The sequence below is a fragment of the Herpailurus yagouaroundi genome, unplaced genomic scaffold, assembly GCF_014898765.1.
Source record: "Herpailurus yagouaroundi ecotype Mexico unplaced genomic scaffold, PumYag 28, whole genome shotgun sequence".
Lineage (NCBI taxonomy): Eukaryota > Metazoa > Chordata > Mammalia > Carnivora > Felidae > Herpailurus > Herpailurus yagouaroundi.
In genome coordinates, this window is record NW_024412376.1 from 24854610 (window position 1) to 24873534 (window position 18925).

An 18925-nucleotide genomic window follows, 5' to 3' on the forward strand; every position below is an offset into this window, starting at 1 on the left:
GTGAAGATCTAAGTTTCTGTCACCAGAGGCAATATGGCATGGTGATTCTGGAACTAGACAGCCTGGTTTAAAATTCTGCCTGATTGGGGCCCCTGGGTGGTTCTGTCAGTTAAGCGTCCGACTTCAGCTCAGGTCATCATCTCGCGGTTTGTGAGTTCGAGCCCCGCGTCGGGTTCTGTGCTGACAGCTCAGAGCTTGGAGCCTGCTTCGGATTCTGTGTCTCCCTCTCTCTCTGCCCCTCCCCTGCTCATGCTCTGTCTCTCTCTGTCTCAAAAATAAATAAAACATAAATAAAATAAAATAAAATAAATAAAATAAAATAAAATTCTGCCTGATTGACTTCAAGCAGGCTGTTTAACTTGTCTGGTCTCTGATTCCTCACTTTTAATTCAGGGATGATGATGATGATGAAGATGATGAAGATGACGATGATGATGATGATACCACTTCCCTCACAGGTTTGTTGTGAAAATTAAATGCATTAACGATTACATGTAAGGCATTCAGAACAACGCATGGGAAACAGTAAACACCCCGTAAAGGTAATTATTATGATTACCTGAGATCTCACTAAGTCAAGGCTGAGACAAGTGGAGCATGTGAGGCACAGAATTTAAGGAAGCACTCACACTCAGGTGCTAATCGTATACCCGCATGCCTCCAAGAAAAAGTGCCTCCTTAAATTTTGGGCTCTCAGTGCCTCACTTACCTCACTCTTGTCCTAGTCCTTCCAGGGATGCCTGACTGGCCCAAGATGACCAGGATGGAGGAGGGTGCTAGGACTGCCTGGCTTAGAGCAATATGAATGAAAACAGGGTATCACCTCACTTCCCACAAATCTCAGTTTAGTCAGTTCTCAGGGAATATTCATGAACCACAAAATCTCTGACAAATGAAAGCCTGTTTGGACCACTACCGACATGTTTTCCAAATGTAGAGTCCTCATTATGAGTCAGATGGACTCCTCTGGACCGGACTCCTCTGAGGAAATCATTGTACGCCAGATTTAAATGCTCTTAGATCTCCCATTTTATGCTGGAGATGGTGTTTACCTGCTCGAGGTAGCTAATAAGGGAGTTTTTGTTATCCTCCCAGTAGCTCTTCAGAGTCTCTTCAGGTGGAAACTTTTCACAGCTAAGCTCCACGGTGATCTCGAAACAGTTGCTGCTGAGGTAATTGAAGTCTTGCATTCCTGCCAAAGCACCAAATGGAAAGTCAAAATACACATGTGGAGACTAAAACTCTACACAAGCCGTTCTGCTGAATGGAGAGCCAAGTAAAAGATACACCAACCAGTACATTTTGAGTAGCCTGTGGGAAACCACAAGGAAAATCACCTCCTGTAAGGGACAGAACAACATAATTGGGAGACTGTTACTGCCTTAGAGCACAAAATCTCTCAGGTTCTTAAGCATTTACTTAGTGCATTGCTGTTGTAGGGTGCCAAAGCAGGCATCAACCGTGTTCTGCATTGTTGGCATTGACTTCAAAGAAGAAAACTGGCAACAATGACATCCAAATGACAAAATAGGGGTTTTCTTACCATCTTCCTCGAAAAAGAACACCGATTTGGGCAATCACCCACGGAACAGAGTGCCTTTGTGGAAGGCGGAGAGTCCAGTGTAGAAGTTCCAGTACACCATTGGTGGAAAAAGTCCAAGATTGGATGCATTGAAGAAAGTGACAGTAATGGTTTTGCTTTACTTGCATCACCCCTTCCCCACGGTGGCATAGCTCAGTGCCAAGAGAGAACTTTTTGGTCCACGATTCCTCCCACAAGGAAAAGTGGGATCCTGTGAATGAGCTGTGCTGGTCACAGCTTCTTTCTCATCCCATCCAGAAAACTAAAGTATGCTACATGGCTTGGCTGAGCAAACAGTAGCCAAGACTTTCAGAGTGCATCAAAGGGATATGGATCTTACTAACCATGTCACAGATCCCATCAGGAAGCCTGCCCATTAGCTACTGGGGTCACCTTTCCTGAATATCGCCGCCCCCCCAATGGCCCACAGGCACTCCTAACATTCTGCATACACCATCCACACACCTCTCACCCTGCAGCCAGCTCTCTGTGTATGCCACTGACAATAGCAACAGCAAGCATTTGAAGATGACTCATGAGTCATACAGCATGCATGAAGCTGGCCCAGATCTGCAGGCCTGAGAGAAAGGACACAAATTTGAGCGTTTAGCACTGCCCTGGGGAAAACAAACAAGAGTCTATCAGCAATTGATCTGGACCTTGTAGGATCAAAAGAAGGCATGCAATTTTAAGTATTCTCCCCCTAAGAAGTTTGGAGCAGGTAGGTCTCAGAAAAGGTCTGGGAAAGCCTCAGATTCCCTAGCAGGGCTAACAAGTTATTACTCTACCAAAGTCAGTCAGTAAAGACAAAAAGGAGGTAACTACTTCAAATGTGAAGGCAGCAACACAAGACTTCAAGGAACATGAAAAAAATCAATGAAACATGATACTATCAAAGGAACACAATAATTTTCTGGTAGCCAACTGCAAAGAAATGGAGATTTGTGATTTTCCCAATAAAAAATTCAAAATAGTTGTTTTAAGGAAGCTCAGTGAGCTATAAGAAAACACAATTCAATAATAGAAACACAATTCAATGAAATCAGGAGAATAATATGTGGACAAAATGAGAATTTTAACAGAAGACAGAAATCATAAGAACCAAACAGAAGTCTGAGAGCTAAAAAGTATAAAGAATTAAATGGCAGGGGAGGAGTGGGTATAATGCAATAGAGAGCATTAACAAAAGACTGGATCAAACAGAAGAATCAGTGGGCAGAAACAGGTCATTTGAAATTATCCAGTCATAGGAAAACAAAGAAAAAAGAATGAAAAAGAGTGAAGAAAGCCTACAAGATTACAGAATACCATGAATCTACACATCACTAGAGTCCCAGAAGGAGAAGAGAGACAGAAAAGGCAGAAAGGTAATATCAAGAAATAATGGTTTAGAACTTCCCAAATCCAGGGAGAAATTTGGACATCCAAGTTCAGGAAGCTTATAGGTCCCCCCAAAACTTCAGTTCAAAAAGATCTTCTCCAAGACATATTATAATAAAACAGCCAAAAAATCAAAGACAAAGAGATAATCTTAAAAGCAGCTGGGGGGGGGCGGGTGGGGACAGTCTGTAACTTACAAAAGAATCCCTCCCCACCCCCAAGTAAGGCTATCAACAGATTTCTCAGCAAAAACCTTATAGGCCAGGAGAGAGTGGAATGATATGTTCAAAGTGCTAAAAGAAAAAACTACCAACCAAGAATACTTTACTCAGCAAAGCTATCCTTCAGAAATGAAGAAGAGATAAAGACTTTCCCAAACAAAAGCTGAGGGAGTTCATCACCATTAGAAATGTCTTACAAGAAATGCTGAAAGGAGTTCTTCAAGCTGAAATGAAGGAGTACTAATTTGTAACATGGAAACATAAAAATATGCAACATACTGGTAAAGATAAATATATAGTCAAATTCAAAATACTCTAACGCTATAATATAGTAGTGTGTTAATCACTTAACTCTAGTGTGAAGATTAAAGGACAAAAGTATTAAAAACCACTATAGCAACAGTAATTTGTTAATGGATACACAACAGGAAAAAATGTGAACTGTGACATCAAAAACATAAAATGTTTGGTGGGAAAAGAAATACAAAGAGTTTTTCTAAGTGATCAAAATTAAGTTGTTATCACCTTAAAATGGACTATGATGTCTATAAGATGTAAGCCTCATGCTAACCACAAAGCAAAAACCTGGTAAATTCACAAAAGCTAAAGGTAGAAGAATCAAAGTATATCACTAAGGAAAATCATCAATTCACAAAGAAGGGCAGAAAGAGGAGAAGAAAAGAACTAGGGAACTACAAAACAGCCAGGAACCAATAAGAATGGTATTATGTTCTTATCTATCAATAATTACTTTAAATGTTAATAGTTTGAATTCTCCATAAAGACACAGAGCATCAGAGTGGATTAAAAAAGAAAACAAAACAAAATAAAACAAGACTCAACTATATGGTGCCTACCAGAGCCCCACGTCATCTGTAAGGACAATGAAAGCTCAGAATGAAGGAATGGAAAAAGATATTCCATGCAAGTGGAAACCTAAAAAAATCAGGGGTAGCTATACTTTTATCAGACAAAATACACTTTGAGCCAAAAAACTATAACAAAAGACAAAGAAGGTCATTAAAAAATGATGAAAGGGTAAATTCATCAAAGGACATAACTCTTGAAAATTATATATACACTCAACACTAAAGCATCTAAATATATTAAGCAAGGGGCACCTGGGTGGCTCAGTCAGTTAAGCATCCGACTTCAGCTCAGGTCATGATCTCACGGTTTGTGGGTTCAAGCCCCGCATTGGGCTCTGTGCTGACAGCTAGAGCCTGGAACCTACTTCGGATTCTGTCTCTCTCTCTGTCTCTCTCTCTCTCTGATCCTCTCTTGTACACACACACTCTCTCTCTCTCCCCCAAAAATAAACACTAAAAAAAAAATTTTTAATAAATAAATAAATATATTAAGCAAATACTTAAGACCTGAAGGGAAAAACAGACAACAATACAATAATAGTGGGAGATTTCAACATCCCACTTTTAATAATGGATAGATCATCTAGTCAGAAATCAATAAGGAAACAGCTGCCCTTGAACCATATGTTAGACCAAATGTACCTAACACACATATATGGAACATTCCATCCAACAGCAGAATTACACATTCTTCTCAAGCCCACATGGAATATTGTCCAGTATAGAGTCACAATTATGTAGAAAATTAAAACTACACATTTCTGAAAAACTAATGGGTCAAAAAAGCAATAAAAAGGGAAACCAAAATATCATAAAACAAAAATAGAAACACAGCATACCAAAATTTATGGGATGCAGCAAAAGTAGTTCTAAGGGGAAAGTTTATCGCAATAAATGCCTGCATTAAGAAAAAAGAAAGATCTCAAATAACAGTCTAACTTGATACATCAAGAAACTAGAAAAAGAAGAACAAACTAAGCCCAAAGTTAGCAGAAGGAAGGAAATAACAAAGATCAGAGCAGAAACAAATGAAATAGAGACAAGTAAAACAAAAGGAAAGATCAACAAGCCTAACAGCTGGGTTTTCTTTAAAGATAAACAAAACTGACAAACATTTAACTAGACTTAAGAATTAAGACAGCGATGACTCAAAAAAAAATCAGAAATTGAAGAGAAGACATTACAACTGAAATGACAGAAATGCATGCTTCTTTTTTCTTTTGTGCTAAGAATATTTAACATAAGATCTACCCTCTTAACAAGTTGTCATGTGCCTAATGCTGTATCATTCTCTATAGGCAGTTTGTCATACAGCAGACCTCTAGAACTTACTTATCTGGCATAGCTGAAACTTGATACCCATTGAACTCCCCATTCCCCTCTACTCTCAGCCTACTATATTCTGGGTTTCTATGAGCTTGACTATTTTAGACACCTCATATAAGTCTATCATGCAGTATTTGTTTTTGTGAGATTGACTTATTTCCTTTGGCATAATGTCCTTCAGGTTCAACCATGTTGTCGTAATGCCAGGATCTTCTTCCTTTTGAAGACTGAATGATATTCTATTGTATGTATTTACCATATTTAGCCAGTAAAATCTATTGGGACTTCTAATCAAGAAAGTAGCCAATTCTGTCTTCTGCACAATGACTGTTTCAATGCAACATGATGTTTCACGTTTCCATGTTTTTTCTCCATCTTTGTTTTTTCTTGTCTATTCTATTGCACTGGCTAAAAATTTTCAGGGCAGTGTTGTTTATATAGATGCTAAAAGTCATCCTTATATTGTATGTTTCACGTGTCACAGTTGGGGTGAATACAACTAGAAAGTGGTGTAACTGGGCATCAGTCCCCATGATGAATCTAAAACCTACACTCTCTTTTTTGCTATAATAACTTGCTGTTACAGAACAGAGATAGTGGAACTATTTTATTTATTTACTTCTTTATTAAAATGATCCTAGCCCTTTTAGAGACAGGCACCAACAAAACTTTACCTTTCAAGAGACAGAGAGAGAGAGAGACACTACTGTGAATGAGGCCAACAATTGGATAACCTGAAAAAACAGATAAATTCCTAGAGGAATATAGCCTACCAAGACCGAATTATGAAGAAACAGAAAATCTGAAATAGACCTATTACTAGTAAGGAGATTGAACCAGTAATCAAAAATTTCCCAACAAAGAAAAGCCCAGGACAAGATGGTTTACTGGTGAATTCTACCAAACATTTAAAGAAGAATTAACACCAATCCTTCTAAAATTCTTCCCAAAAAAACTGAAGAGGAGGAAACACTCCCAAGCTCATTTTACAGGTCAACATTACCCTGATACCAACGCCAGATAAGGACATTACAAGAAAAGAAAACTATAGGTCAATATCCCTGATGAATACAGTTGCAAAAATTCTCAATAAAATACTAGCAAACTGATTTCCACAGTTCATTAAAAGGATCATGAAGAATGATCACACAGAATTCATACTTGGGATGCAAAGTTGGTTCAACATAGGCAAATCAACAAATGTGGCACCACACTGAGAGAAAAGATAAAAATCATAATCATCTCAAAAACTGCATAAAAAGATTTTGACAAAATTCAACATCTTTTCATGATAAAAACTCTCAGCAAATTTGATATAAAAGGAATGTACCTCAATATAATAATGGGCAATCTGACAAGCCCACAGCTAACATCATACTCAGTGGTGAAAGGCTGAAAGCTTCCTCTAAGATCAGGAACAAGAAAAAGGTGCCCACTCTCAACACTCCTTGCAACATAGTATTAGAAATCCTAGCCAAAGTAATCAGGCAAGAAAAAGAAAAAAGACATCCAAATTGGAAAAAAACAAAAAGAAATGAAGTAGAACTGTTATTGTTTGCATATGATATGGTCTTATGCATAGAAAGTCCTAAAAATCCCACCAAAAAACTGTTGGAACCAATAACCAAATTCATTAAAGTTGCAAGCTACAGAATAAACCTATAAAAATTAATTACACTTCTATACACCAACAATGAGCTATCTAAAAAACAAAGCAAGTAAACAATCTCAGTTACAATAGTATCAAAAACAATAAAATACTCAGGAATACATTTAACCAAGGAGGTGAAAGATCTATAAACTAAACACTGTAAGACACTGATGAAAGAAACTGAAGAAGACACAAATAAATGGAAAGATATCTTGTGTTCATAGATCAGAATTAATATGATTAAAACATCCATAGTACTCAAAAACATCTACATATTCAATGCAATCCCTATCAAAATTCCAATGGCATTTTTTTACAGACAGAAAAAAAAAATCCTAAAATTTATGGAACCATAAAAGACACCAAATAACAGAAGCAATTTTGAGAAATAAGAATAAACCTGGAGACATTATATTTTCCTATTTCGATCTATACTACACAGCTATAGTAATCAAAATGGTGTGATACTGGCATAAAAACAGACACACAAATCAAAGGTACAGAATCAAGAGCCCAGAAATAAATCCTGCACATACAATCAACTAATTTTTGACAAGGAAACCAAGAATACTCAATGGGGAAAAGACAGCCTCTTTAATCAAAGGTGTTGGGAAAACTGGCTATCCACATGCAAATGAAAGACATTGGAATTTTATCTTACACCATACACAAAAACTAACTCAAAGTGGATTGAAAAAGTAAATGTAAGAACTGAAATCATAAAGCTCCTAGAAGAAAGCATAGGGGAAAAAGCTCTTTGAAATTGGTCTTGGCAATAGTTTTTTTGGCTATAACAGCAAAACACAAGCAAAAAAGGCAAAAATAAACAAGCAGGACTACATCAAACTGAAAACTTCTGCACAGAAAAGGAAACAGCCAAAAAATGAAAAGGCAATCAATACACAGAATGGGAACAAATATTTGCAAACTATCTGATAAGGGGTTAATATAAAAAGTATATAAGGAACTCATACAACTCAAAAAACAAAAAACAAATAATCCAATTAAAAATGGACAGACAACCTGACTAAACATTTTTTCCAAAGAAGACCTAGAGATGGCCAACAGACATGAAAAGATGCTCAACATCACTCATCATCAGGGAAATGCAAATCAAAACCACAATGAGATGTCACTCATTGTTAGAATGGTGATTATCAAAAAGATAAGAGATAATTGCTGGCAAAAATGCAAAGAAAAGAGAACCCTTGTGCACTGTTGGCGAGAATGTAAATTGCTACATTCACTATGGAAAATGGTAGGTTCAGAGGCTTCCCCAAAAAATTAAAAATAGAACTACCGTATGATCTAGCAATCTCAATTCTGAATATACATCCAAAGAAAAAGAAATCATTATCCAGGGAAGATATCTGCACTCCCATGTTCACTGAGGCATTATTCACAGTAGCCAAGACATGGAAACAACTTACGTGTCCATGAACAGATGAATGGATAAAGAAAATGTGGGATATATAAACAACGGAATATTATTTGGCCATAAAAATAAGAAAATCCTCCCATTTGCGACAACATGGATGGACCCTGAAGGCATTATGCTAAGTGAAAGAAGTCAGACAGAGAAAGCCAAATACTAAATGATCTCACTTATAAGTGAAATTTTAAAAAGCCAAACTCATAGAAACAGAGTAGAGCAGTGGTTGCCTAGAAGGGGACAGGGAAATAAGGAGATGTTGGTCAAAGGGTACTCACTGTCAATTATGAGTAAGTCCTGGGCATGTAATATACAGCAAGGTGACTACAGTTAATGATACTATGTTATATACTTGAAAGCTGTTGAGAGAGTAGATATTAAATGTTCTGATCACAAAAAAAAGAAAAAAAAGAAAAATGGTAATTATGTCAAGTGATGGATGTGTTAACTAACCTTATTAGGTAATGATTTATACAATGCATACATGAAATAAATCACATCATACACCTTAAACTTACATGATGTTATATACAATTATATGTTAATGAAGCTGGGGGAAAAATTAATTTCTTAAATAATTTTTTTTTTTTTTTAAAAGACAAATACTCAACCCTTACTGGCCTGCAGAAGAAACATGTGTCCCTCTAAACCTACTTTTCTATCAGGGAAGAGCTTGAACCGTCATGTAAGATGATCTAACATACTATTCTTTAAGTCTAACCAATATCCCAGTATCATCCTGAGGGATTGAGAGTCTTAATAATATACTACATATTGGGGCACCTGGGTGGCTCAGTCAGTTAAGTGTCCAACTTTGACTCAGGTCATGATCTCACAGTTTGTGGGTTCGAGCCCTGCATCACATCAGGCTCTGTGCAGACAGCTCAGAGCCTGAAGCTTACTTCAGATTCTGTGTCTCCCTCTCTCTCTACCCTACACCACTCACACTCTGTCTCTCTCTCAAGGAAAAGTAAACATTAAAAATTAAAAAAATATATATAGTACATATTAGTTTAACAATCACTGAATATCTCCTACATTTGAGGCACAATAATAACAATTCAAACTGCACCAAGAGAGAAGATTCTGTAACCAGAACAATTTTACTCTGAACCTGATTCAAGTTAATAGTGAATGCTGTTGGTGCCACCAGATTGCTTTTTGATTATTTATTTTGTTGTTTTTTATTTATTTTTGAGAGAGAGAGCGTGAGCAGGGGAGGCACAGATAGGGGGACAGAGAATCAAAGCAGGCTCTGTGCTGACAGCAGTGAGCCCCATGTGGGGTTCAAACTTAAAAACCGCGAGATCACGACCTTAACCGACTGAGCCACCAAAGTGACCCTGCTTTTCCTGAGCCGGAGTGTCCATCCCCAAACTGCTGTTTAAGTGTTGGCTATTAAGAGCTCAGAGCTGCCCCTGTTTTCCAGGAGAATTGGAAACCCCACTTGGCTTCGGGGTTCTATCTCCTATATCCCATTCCAAAACCCTCCACAGCAATCGTCAAGGCAGGACAACCTTGCCTGTGATTTATACTTTCTCCCAAAAGCCCAAGCCAAGGCTATGCTGTCCCTGGGATCACTTCCTTGTTCAGCTCTATCCCCTTCCTTACTCTGCTTCCCTCACTTCCATACAGGGTTTTTCCTAAAAAGCACTTCCTCAATAAATTACAAGCATCCAAATCCCTATCTCAGGCTCTGCTTCTAGAAAACATGGACATAAGGGGCACTGATTTCATTCACTAGAGAGCTTGACTAAAGTCAAGGCTTTCTTTGACTGATTACTATGGTTTATAATCTCTAAGATTAATGCTATTATTATTAATATCATAGTCATTATTTTACAGATAGGGATTTCTTGGTATTCTGTAGACAATACACTGTTTGTCCATAAAGGGAAGACCAAAAGTATCATTAAAGCTTTTATAAAAACTGAATTATAAAATTTCTTCCCATATGATGTATTCAACATAGTCTAAATCCTAAATCTGACTTTATTCCTCAAGGTATAGAGGAGAAAAGTGCTAAATCTGATCTGGCATGATGCAAAATATAAGTTGAAACAGAATAGACATATATCAGAAACAAAATCAGGAATAATATTTTCCTCAGGGCATAATTCAATAAAAGAAATAAACAAACAAAACCCTATAATTAGCTAGTGCTGCTACTGCCCTAATTCTCCTGCATTTTCAGGTGGGTCATAGACAATCCTTCTTGGGCAAAGAGGGGGAAAAGACCACATCAGTAGCTTTACATTTCATTCTTCATCTTCAGTAGAGTGACTCTTACACAATTGTGGTGGTCTGGGTAGCCATGAAAATAAGATCTCTGTAGGGGCTTGGTTAAGTGACAGACTCTTGGTTTTGGATTAGGTCATGATCTCATGGTTCATGAGTTCAAAACCTGCATTGGGCTCTGTGCTGACAGCACAGAGCCTGCTTGGGATCCCTCTCTCTCTGGCCCTCCCCTCCTTGTTCTCTCTCTCTCCCTCTCTCTCTCTCTCTCTCTCTGAAAATAAATAAACTTTAAAAAGGAAGGAAGGAAGGAAGGAAGGAAGGAAGGAAGGAAGGAAGGAAGGAAGGAAGGAAGGAAGGAAGGAAAACCACAGCTCTAAAGTCCATGTGGGGCAAAGGGACTCAGGAGTGCTCCCCTGGTTGCCTAGAAGATGCTTTCTCCAGCATCCGAGATGCATGTGGGCTTTTCCCTTTTCAGACCCCATAAAAGGTGAAGAGTTTCATGACATAATAGTGCTTATTATAGCAGTGAAGATAAAACTAATATTACACATCAAACAGTCCCCATTATCCCATCATCTAAAAGAAAAAAAAAAAAAAAAAAGGTATCTAGACCAAGATATGCTAAAAGCCAAAGCCTCCCCTCCAAAAAATACATTTGCCTATAGTAAAAGCTTAACTAACATGTAATAAGGAAGCTATCTTATTCCCTAGGGCCAGAATTTCAAAAGTAGGATAGTTAATAATATTCAGTTTATATTTTCCCAACATGTGTCTTTAGTTCATTTCTTCTATGTCTTCAATTAGCATCTTGATCTTTAAAAATCAACAAAAACAAACCTGTACACAACAACCATTCATGCAGAAAGCTAATTTTAATGAACTATAGGGTTAGCCTATTTCTTAATGTTTGAGGAGGACTGAAAAATCTCTAAAGTGAAATGGTAATTATAAAGAATTCACTATCACATGATCAAAAAGCGAAACGGAAACTCACCACCAGGTACACTATACCAAGCAGCACCATTGGTTGTTCCATCTATGAAGCTGCTGTCATCGTCATTCTTGCGACATGGTGGCCGATTGGGGTCAGACATGGGTGGGTTAAAAGCAGAATACGCTCGAGCCAAGCTTTGGAAAATGGCATCATCTGGGCAGGAGCTATATTCATGAGCACTACCTAGTAAATAAACCCACAGATTAAAGAAATTAACACAGACCAAGGAGCACTCCTTGTTTTCTGAAGAGCGATTCAGTGTTGTTTCTTGCTGATGTATTCTTTAGCTACATCACTATGGGAAAGGAGTGAAGGTTTAAGTGCTCAAAAGCTACACTTAGCTTTTAAATTCTATAACATTCCGTTCCATGCAACAATGTAGAAATTGGGTAGAATGCACATTCTATTTATGAATTGAAAGCTTCAGGAGAAAAGGTGATAAACTTGTGGTGAACTAGACCTGAGAAAACAGTAAGATTTCCATTGCTAAAATTTTTAATTTTAAAAATGTACCTGTACCAACCTCACAGCCACCGTGAGCCACTCTCACACATATTTTTAGTATTTGAGTTTAAATGTTTTAAAAAATCTCCTATGTGTAATATGTAAATAAATAATATATATTTTGATACACTATATTCTTCTTCATATGTTATAAAACATGCTAGGCTTTTAAATTTCCCAGCTATTGATAAACTAAGAAATCTCTAAATTTTAATGATGTTTCAGCAGAGACTTTTCCTCAAAGCTCAGAGTTTCCAATATCTAAAATTATTATCCGTGGGGCGCCTGGGTGGCTCAGTCGGTTAAGCGTCCGACTTCGGCTCAGGTCATGATCTCGCGGTCCGTGAGTTCGAGCCCCGCGTCGGGCTCTGTGCTGACTGCTCAGAGCCTGGAGCCTGTTTCAGATTCTGTGTCTCCCTCTCTCTCTGACCCTCTCCCGTTCATGCTCTGTCTCTCTCTGTCTCAAAAATAAATAAACGTTAAAAAATTTAAAAAATAAATAAAAAATAAAAAAATAATATTATTATCCTGTGCTTACAAAAAGCAATTCTCCAAAGACCCTCAGAACCCATCCAAAGCAGGAAATTTCTTGGAGCAAAAAAAAAAAAAAAGAAAAAAGAAAATAAATCTCTGGCTAAAGCTTGCTGTGCCTGAAATTTAACTAAAACTAGTTAGAGAAAGTCAAAGTACCACTCCCCACCCCCGCGCCCGACACCATCATTCCAAATGTGAAAGTGTGAGTGTATGTTAAAACACGTAGAGATCCACATGGGCCCTCATCAACTTCCGAAAAGACTGCTTCCACTTTTAAGCCATCTTGTCCACACACCTATATACCTCCCATTATCTCTCCATTCTTCCAGGGTTCAAGAATGACCCAAGTTCATAATGTCTGTTTTCTCTCTTTCTCCTGCATTCTGTCAAGATCACATTCCTCTTCAACTAAGCTTATGAAAAACTTACAGTCCTTTGCTGCCAAATATACATACCCGTGCCACATGAAATAAGGGATGTTCCTATTAAACGTATGTATTTCTATAGGCAAAATCACTTAAGGACCATTTCCTTAAAAGGATATTATAGAAATCACTCTATAAATCCTCATAAGGTAAGTGTAAACCTTGAACCATTAAAGAAACAAGAAAAACACTTACCACTCCGCGTCTCATCATATGGGTAATTGGCCACGAGGTCTCCTCCGTGGAGATTGGCAGAGAGCACGAAAGGAATATCCATAATCCAATGAATGACTGCCTTGGTCTCAGGAGCAAGCTGTATTCAAGATTAGAGATTAAAAGGATTATAAATTTGATTATCATTGGGGGGATCGCTTGACAGGAAAGGCACAGAAAAGAAAAACAAGAACAACAATCATTGAAAGCTGGACATAGGCCACATTTCAAGCACTTCGTGGCTGTTTTCATAAAAATAAAAGAGATTCCAGTAAGAACAGTATTTCCATCTCTATATTCTCACTTATAATAAAAAAATATATTGCAATAGTGTTTAAGTTTCCTTAGAAGTTTTACTTTTGTGAGCTGCCAGCTTTTTTCTCTTTGAAACTTGAAAACCATCGTGCAAATCACTTTCAAATTCTGGGGCGTCTCCATCTGATCTTTGTTAATAATAGCTAAGAGTAAGAAAATGAAAAAAGAAAATAGTTGGACTGAAGAACTAGGTTCTAAACTCTAGAAATATAGGGGAGATTTTCTTTCTTTTATTATTAATAATTATTATTTATTACTTTCTTTTATTGCTTACTATTTTTCCAATTCCCTCTACTTCTAACACTGTCCCTGTAAAAAATATTAAACTGGGTCTCTTTCAAAACTCACTGTAAAACGTTACTTTACTTTAAGAAAACCATCTTAAACAAAGGCAAAAGTTTCAGAAATTCATGTTGTCTTTTAATGACTCACAGCCCTTCATATCTTGGTAATAAAAGAGGGAAGAAATTTATAGCAAAGAATTAATCTGGAGCCAGAAGCTTTATCTTTCATGTGATGAGTTTTTAATACTAACTAGGAAGACTCTCAAACTCCCAACTACCTCATTGATTTAAAAAAAGGGAAATATTTTCCTGGAGATGTGATCTGTACTGTTCCTTGGGACAGAAAACCTAACAGCATCAGTAGGGTTTGATGGTTACAGTAAGATCTTGTATTTCTATAGCTCTGTTCAATGAGCAATGTGTGAATGAGCATCACACATCCCCATTGGATACACAGATATTCATCCCCCTTTCACAGGGAAGAATCCAGGGGTTGAGTGTGTCAATAATACATCCAAGTTCACACAGCTGAGGATTCAGTCTATGAAACTTTATAGCCCATGTTATTGTCAGTATGTCAACTTTTTTAATGTATCAAAAATATCTTATTTTCCACGTAGGCAACTTACAATTTGTGAAAAAGTGTGATTTAGAATAGGGTGATGTTTTTATTATTTGTTTAATGGCTTATCTCATTCTCCCTATAAAAATTGTTTATTGTAGTGGTGCCTGGGTGGCTTAGTAGATTAAGCGTCTGACTCAGCCTTTCGGCTCAGGTCATGACCTCACAGTTCTTGACATGGAGCCCCATGTCGGGCTCTGCACTCAGTGAGGAGCCTGCGTGGGATCCTTTCTCTCCCTTTTTCTCTCTCTCTCTCAAAATAAAATAACCTTTAAAAAATGTTTATTATAGAAAATGTAAAGGAGACAAACACAAAGAAAGATTATTTTACTCATAATTTTACCTTCTAAGGATACCCATTGCTAACATTTACATATATCTTTCTCAGTCTTTTTCCAAACACTTATATATTTTCTAAACGTGGTAATTTATGTGTCATTTCATATGTGACCTTTTTTGTTTGACAACAGGTAACAAATACTTTTTCATGTCATTGAATAGCCTTCTAAATTATTGTGGTAATGTCTGAGTAGTATATAATGTATAGCTGTATCATTCTTTTTTTTTTAATTTTTTTAATGTTTATTTATTTTTGAGACAGAGAGAGACAGAGCATGAACGGGGGAGGGTCAGAGAGAGAGGGAGACACAGAATTGGAAGCAGGCTACAGGCTCTGAGCTGTCAGCACAGAGCCCGACGCGGGGCTCGAACTCACGGACCGTGAGATCATGACCTGAGCCAAAGTCGGACGCTCAACCGACTGAGCCACCCAGGCGCCCCTAGATGTATCATTCTTAAACATGAATAAAATAATGGCTAATACTTACTAAATACTTTCTGTGTGACACATTGAAGTCTCGCATCCGTCCTATGAAATAGGGACTATAGGTACTCCCATTTTACAAATGAGCATATTGAGATACAGAGAAGTTAGGCAATAGCATGAGGCCAGTCAGTTGTAAGTGGGACTCAAGCCCAATCAGTCTGGCTCCAGACCAATGCACCAGCACTGACAATCTCCAATTGGTGGGAGGTTTTGGGGAAAAAGGGAGCATTTTGGTCTGAGGGTACAAACTTTCAGTTATAAGATAAACAAGTTCTGGGGATCTAATGCATAGCATGGTGACTTAATAATACTGTATCGTATACTTGAAATTTGCTGAAAGAGTAGATTATAAGCTGTTCTCACCACAAAAGAAAACTAAGGCATCTATGTGAGGGGATGGTTATGTTAATTACCTTGATTGTGATAATCATTTCACAATGTATACATATATCGAATCATCATGTTGTACACCTTACATGTGTACAATTTTTGTCAATTACATTTCAACAAAGCTAGGGAATAGGATCTCTAATTATTGGGTATTGAGTTGTTCACTATAAAAGAAAATTCTATGAACATGCCTGTAGTTACTCTTTGTGCAGATCTATACTTTGCTTAAGGAAATTTCCCTAAAAATTGAATGATCAAACCGAAAGCTAAGCACATTTTTTAAATTTTAAACATGCATTCTAAATTGCTTGTCTGTAAAATACAGCAATAGTATATTAAACCTGCTATTTCTCATCACTCTTACCAACATAGGATATGTGTGTGTGTTTTAATCTGTCACTTTGAAACACGACAAATTAGAATTTTTTTTAAATATGCCTCTTTAATTAACAACACTAGAACCTTTTTTATATGTTTAGTCACCATTCATGTTTATTCTTTGGTGACACTTTTATACATGGTTTAACTGATTTTTCTATTGAAATGCTGATCTTTTTTTTATTAATTTGCAAGAGTTTTTTACTCAGTAAAAACATGACCATCTATATTATAGACATTTTCTAAGTTTGTCATTTGTCTTTCAAGTTTATTTCTTTCAAATTTAATAATGATAATAATTAAAATACAAAAGATTAAGGTATTTATGTTGTCAAATCTACTGATCTTTTCTTTATGGTCTCTTCCTTTGTTTTTTTATTTTATTCATTCACTCAAAAGCTATTAAGTGGTCACTATGTGCCAGTTTTTCTATATAAGGCATTTAGAAGCTCTATCCCCCTCTAAAAATTATATATTTACCAAAGTTTTCCTTTATGAGGTTCATGTTTAGATAGATAGATAGATGATAGATAGATAGATAGATAGATAGATACATTTTATGTTGATTTATGCTGATATTTGTGAGATGGATTTGTCTCAATTTCATATATAGAATTTATCCTTTCTTTCCACAATGATCTGAAACATTCCCTTACCATATACTAAATTCTTACACATACTTATATTTGTTTCTGGAATTCAAATTAATTTGTTAAATCCAGTTTATATTTTGATTTAAATCAACCTTAAAAGAACATATATGGATCACTTAATCAAAAAAATCTTTAATCCAAAAAATGCATATGCTTTTCTTTGTGATGAATTTATGGTTTATTAGGCTCGACTGTTCAAAAAATGGCAATAGTGTCATATGATATGAGTGTAACACATTCTTTTAGGATGTTCTGCTTTAAGTGTTCATTATACTATTGAATTTCTTGTTAATCCCCTTCCGTGTTCAACCTTTTCATCCCTCCTATTCACTCAAACCCAGTGATTGGTACTGACAATTGTTTCAATGAGTTGAGAAAAGACAGAAATCTCTGAAGACTTTAGGAAGGAGGTGTAACTCCACTATGCCTCGGGGGAAAATAAGGCAGGGTTTGGACAGGGGGAAAGGGGAGTGGTAAAAATAAGAAAGGAGGAGAGCACACTTGGAGGAAGTAGGCAAGCACCCCCTGGTGCAAAGGACTGGTTTGAGTGGGAGGTCAGGAGGCAAAGCCATACAGTGACAGACTCTACTGTTGTGTTTATTATTCGCCCGAGAGGGTTCAAAACAGTGTGCATGTATGCTTCCATACATTCACAGATTGATACATGCATACAAAATAATTCTGGGGCGCTTGGGTGGCTCAGTCGGTTAAGCGTCGGACTTCGGCTCAGACAGGTCACGAGATCTCGTGGTTCGGGAGTTCCAGCCCTGCGTTGGGCTCTGTGCTGACAGCTCAGAGCCTGGAGCCTGCCTTGGATTCTGTGCCTCCCTCTCTCTCTGCCCTTACCCCCCTTGTGTTTGTTCTCTCTCTCTCTCTCTCTCTCTCTCTCTCTCTCAAAAATAAACATTAAAAAAATTAAAAGATAATAATAATCCTGAAGGATACATGCCAAAATGTGAATGGCGGTCATGTAAGACTATAGGGTAAAGGGTTATTTTTCTCCTCATTTATATTTACTTTATCTTTTTGTTCATAATAACATATTAATTTTGTAATAAAAAACATTTTTAAGAACCGCTTTTGAAATAAATTTTACAGTCCTGAATACACAAAGTCATATTCGGCCATTAGGTTTGACCTACTGCTAATTCTTATATATACACTGTTGCTAATAGACGTGTTACCAGTAACACGTGAGTAAATTAAGTGAGTAAATTAAGTGAGTAAATTCCACAATTTGACAAATTAAACTCAGTTTGTCTTTGGCTATTAATAGAATGCTTTAGGCTGTCTAAATGATGAGATCCTCTTTGTACTGTAATTATGTCTTTAAGTAATCCATAGAGAAACTTCTGGAACACCTTCAAGATTAAGCCCCAACAGAAGCTAGAATCAATTATGACCCATCTTTAAAATTTCCATTTAAGAACTGTAAATAGAGCTCAAATGTTATGTTCTATAATTAGATGGCTTTGGCTTTTAAAATATATTAAAGCTGTATTTATTTCCTTTTCTTCACAACTCTAGCCACTAAAGACAAGTATAAATTTATTTTTTTTTATTTTTTTTTTCAACGTTTATTTATTTTTGGGACAGAGAGAGACAGAGCATGAACGGGGGAGGGGCAGAGAGAGAGGGAGACACAGAATCGGAAACAGGCTCCAGGCTCCGAGCCGTCAGCCCAGAGCCCGACGCGGGGCTCGAACTCACGGACCGCGAGATCGTGACCTGGCTGAAGTCGGACGCTTAACCGACTGCGCCACCCAGGCGCCCCAAGACAAGTATAAATTTAATAAAATTGTTTGATTTAATCCACTCTGCTTTCAAACAATCCAGGCCAAGGCTCATGTACTAAACCCAGATAACAGTGGTGGTGACCAGGCCAAAGAGCTCAAGAACAGATGAGAAAAGACAGGAGCAAGAGAGAACTTTTTTCAGAGGCTCAGAAGAACAAGGAAACAGCTGGAGCACTTGGTAAAAATGTAGATTCCTCTTCATCACCCATTTCCCCAGGACACACACGCCAGACTTCCTGAATCAGCATTCATAAAAATCTGCATGTTGGCGGGGGGGGGGGGGGGGGGGGGG

General features: G+C 37.2%; 1 protein-coding gene across 1 annotated transcript in view; it reads right to left on the reverse strand.

Moving 5' to 3' along the window:
- Positions 1 to 18925, reverse strand: part of CPE (carboxypeptidase E) — a 115896-nt gene that overhangs the window by 9703 nt on the left and 87268 nt on the right. The window contains exons 4-6 of the mRNA XM_040471070.1: positions 13352 to 13469; positions 11694 to 11876; positions 1053 to 1192 (exon numbers count right to left, since the gene is read on the reverse strand). Of these exons, the coding sequence (XP_040327004.1) occupies positions 1053 to 1192; positions 11694 to 11876; positions 13352 to 13469 (441 nt within the window). The remainder of the gene's footprint in view (positions 1 to 1052; positions 1193 to 11693; positions 11877 to 13351; positions 13470 to 18925) is intronic.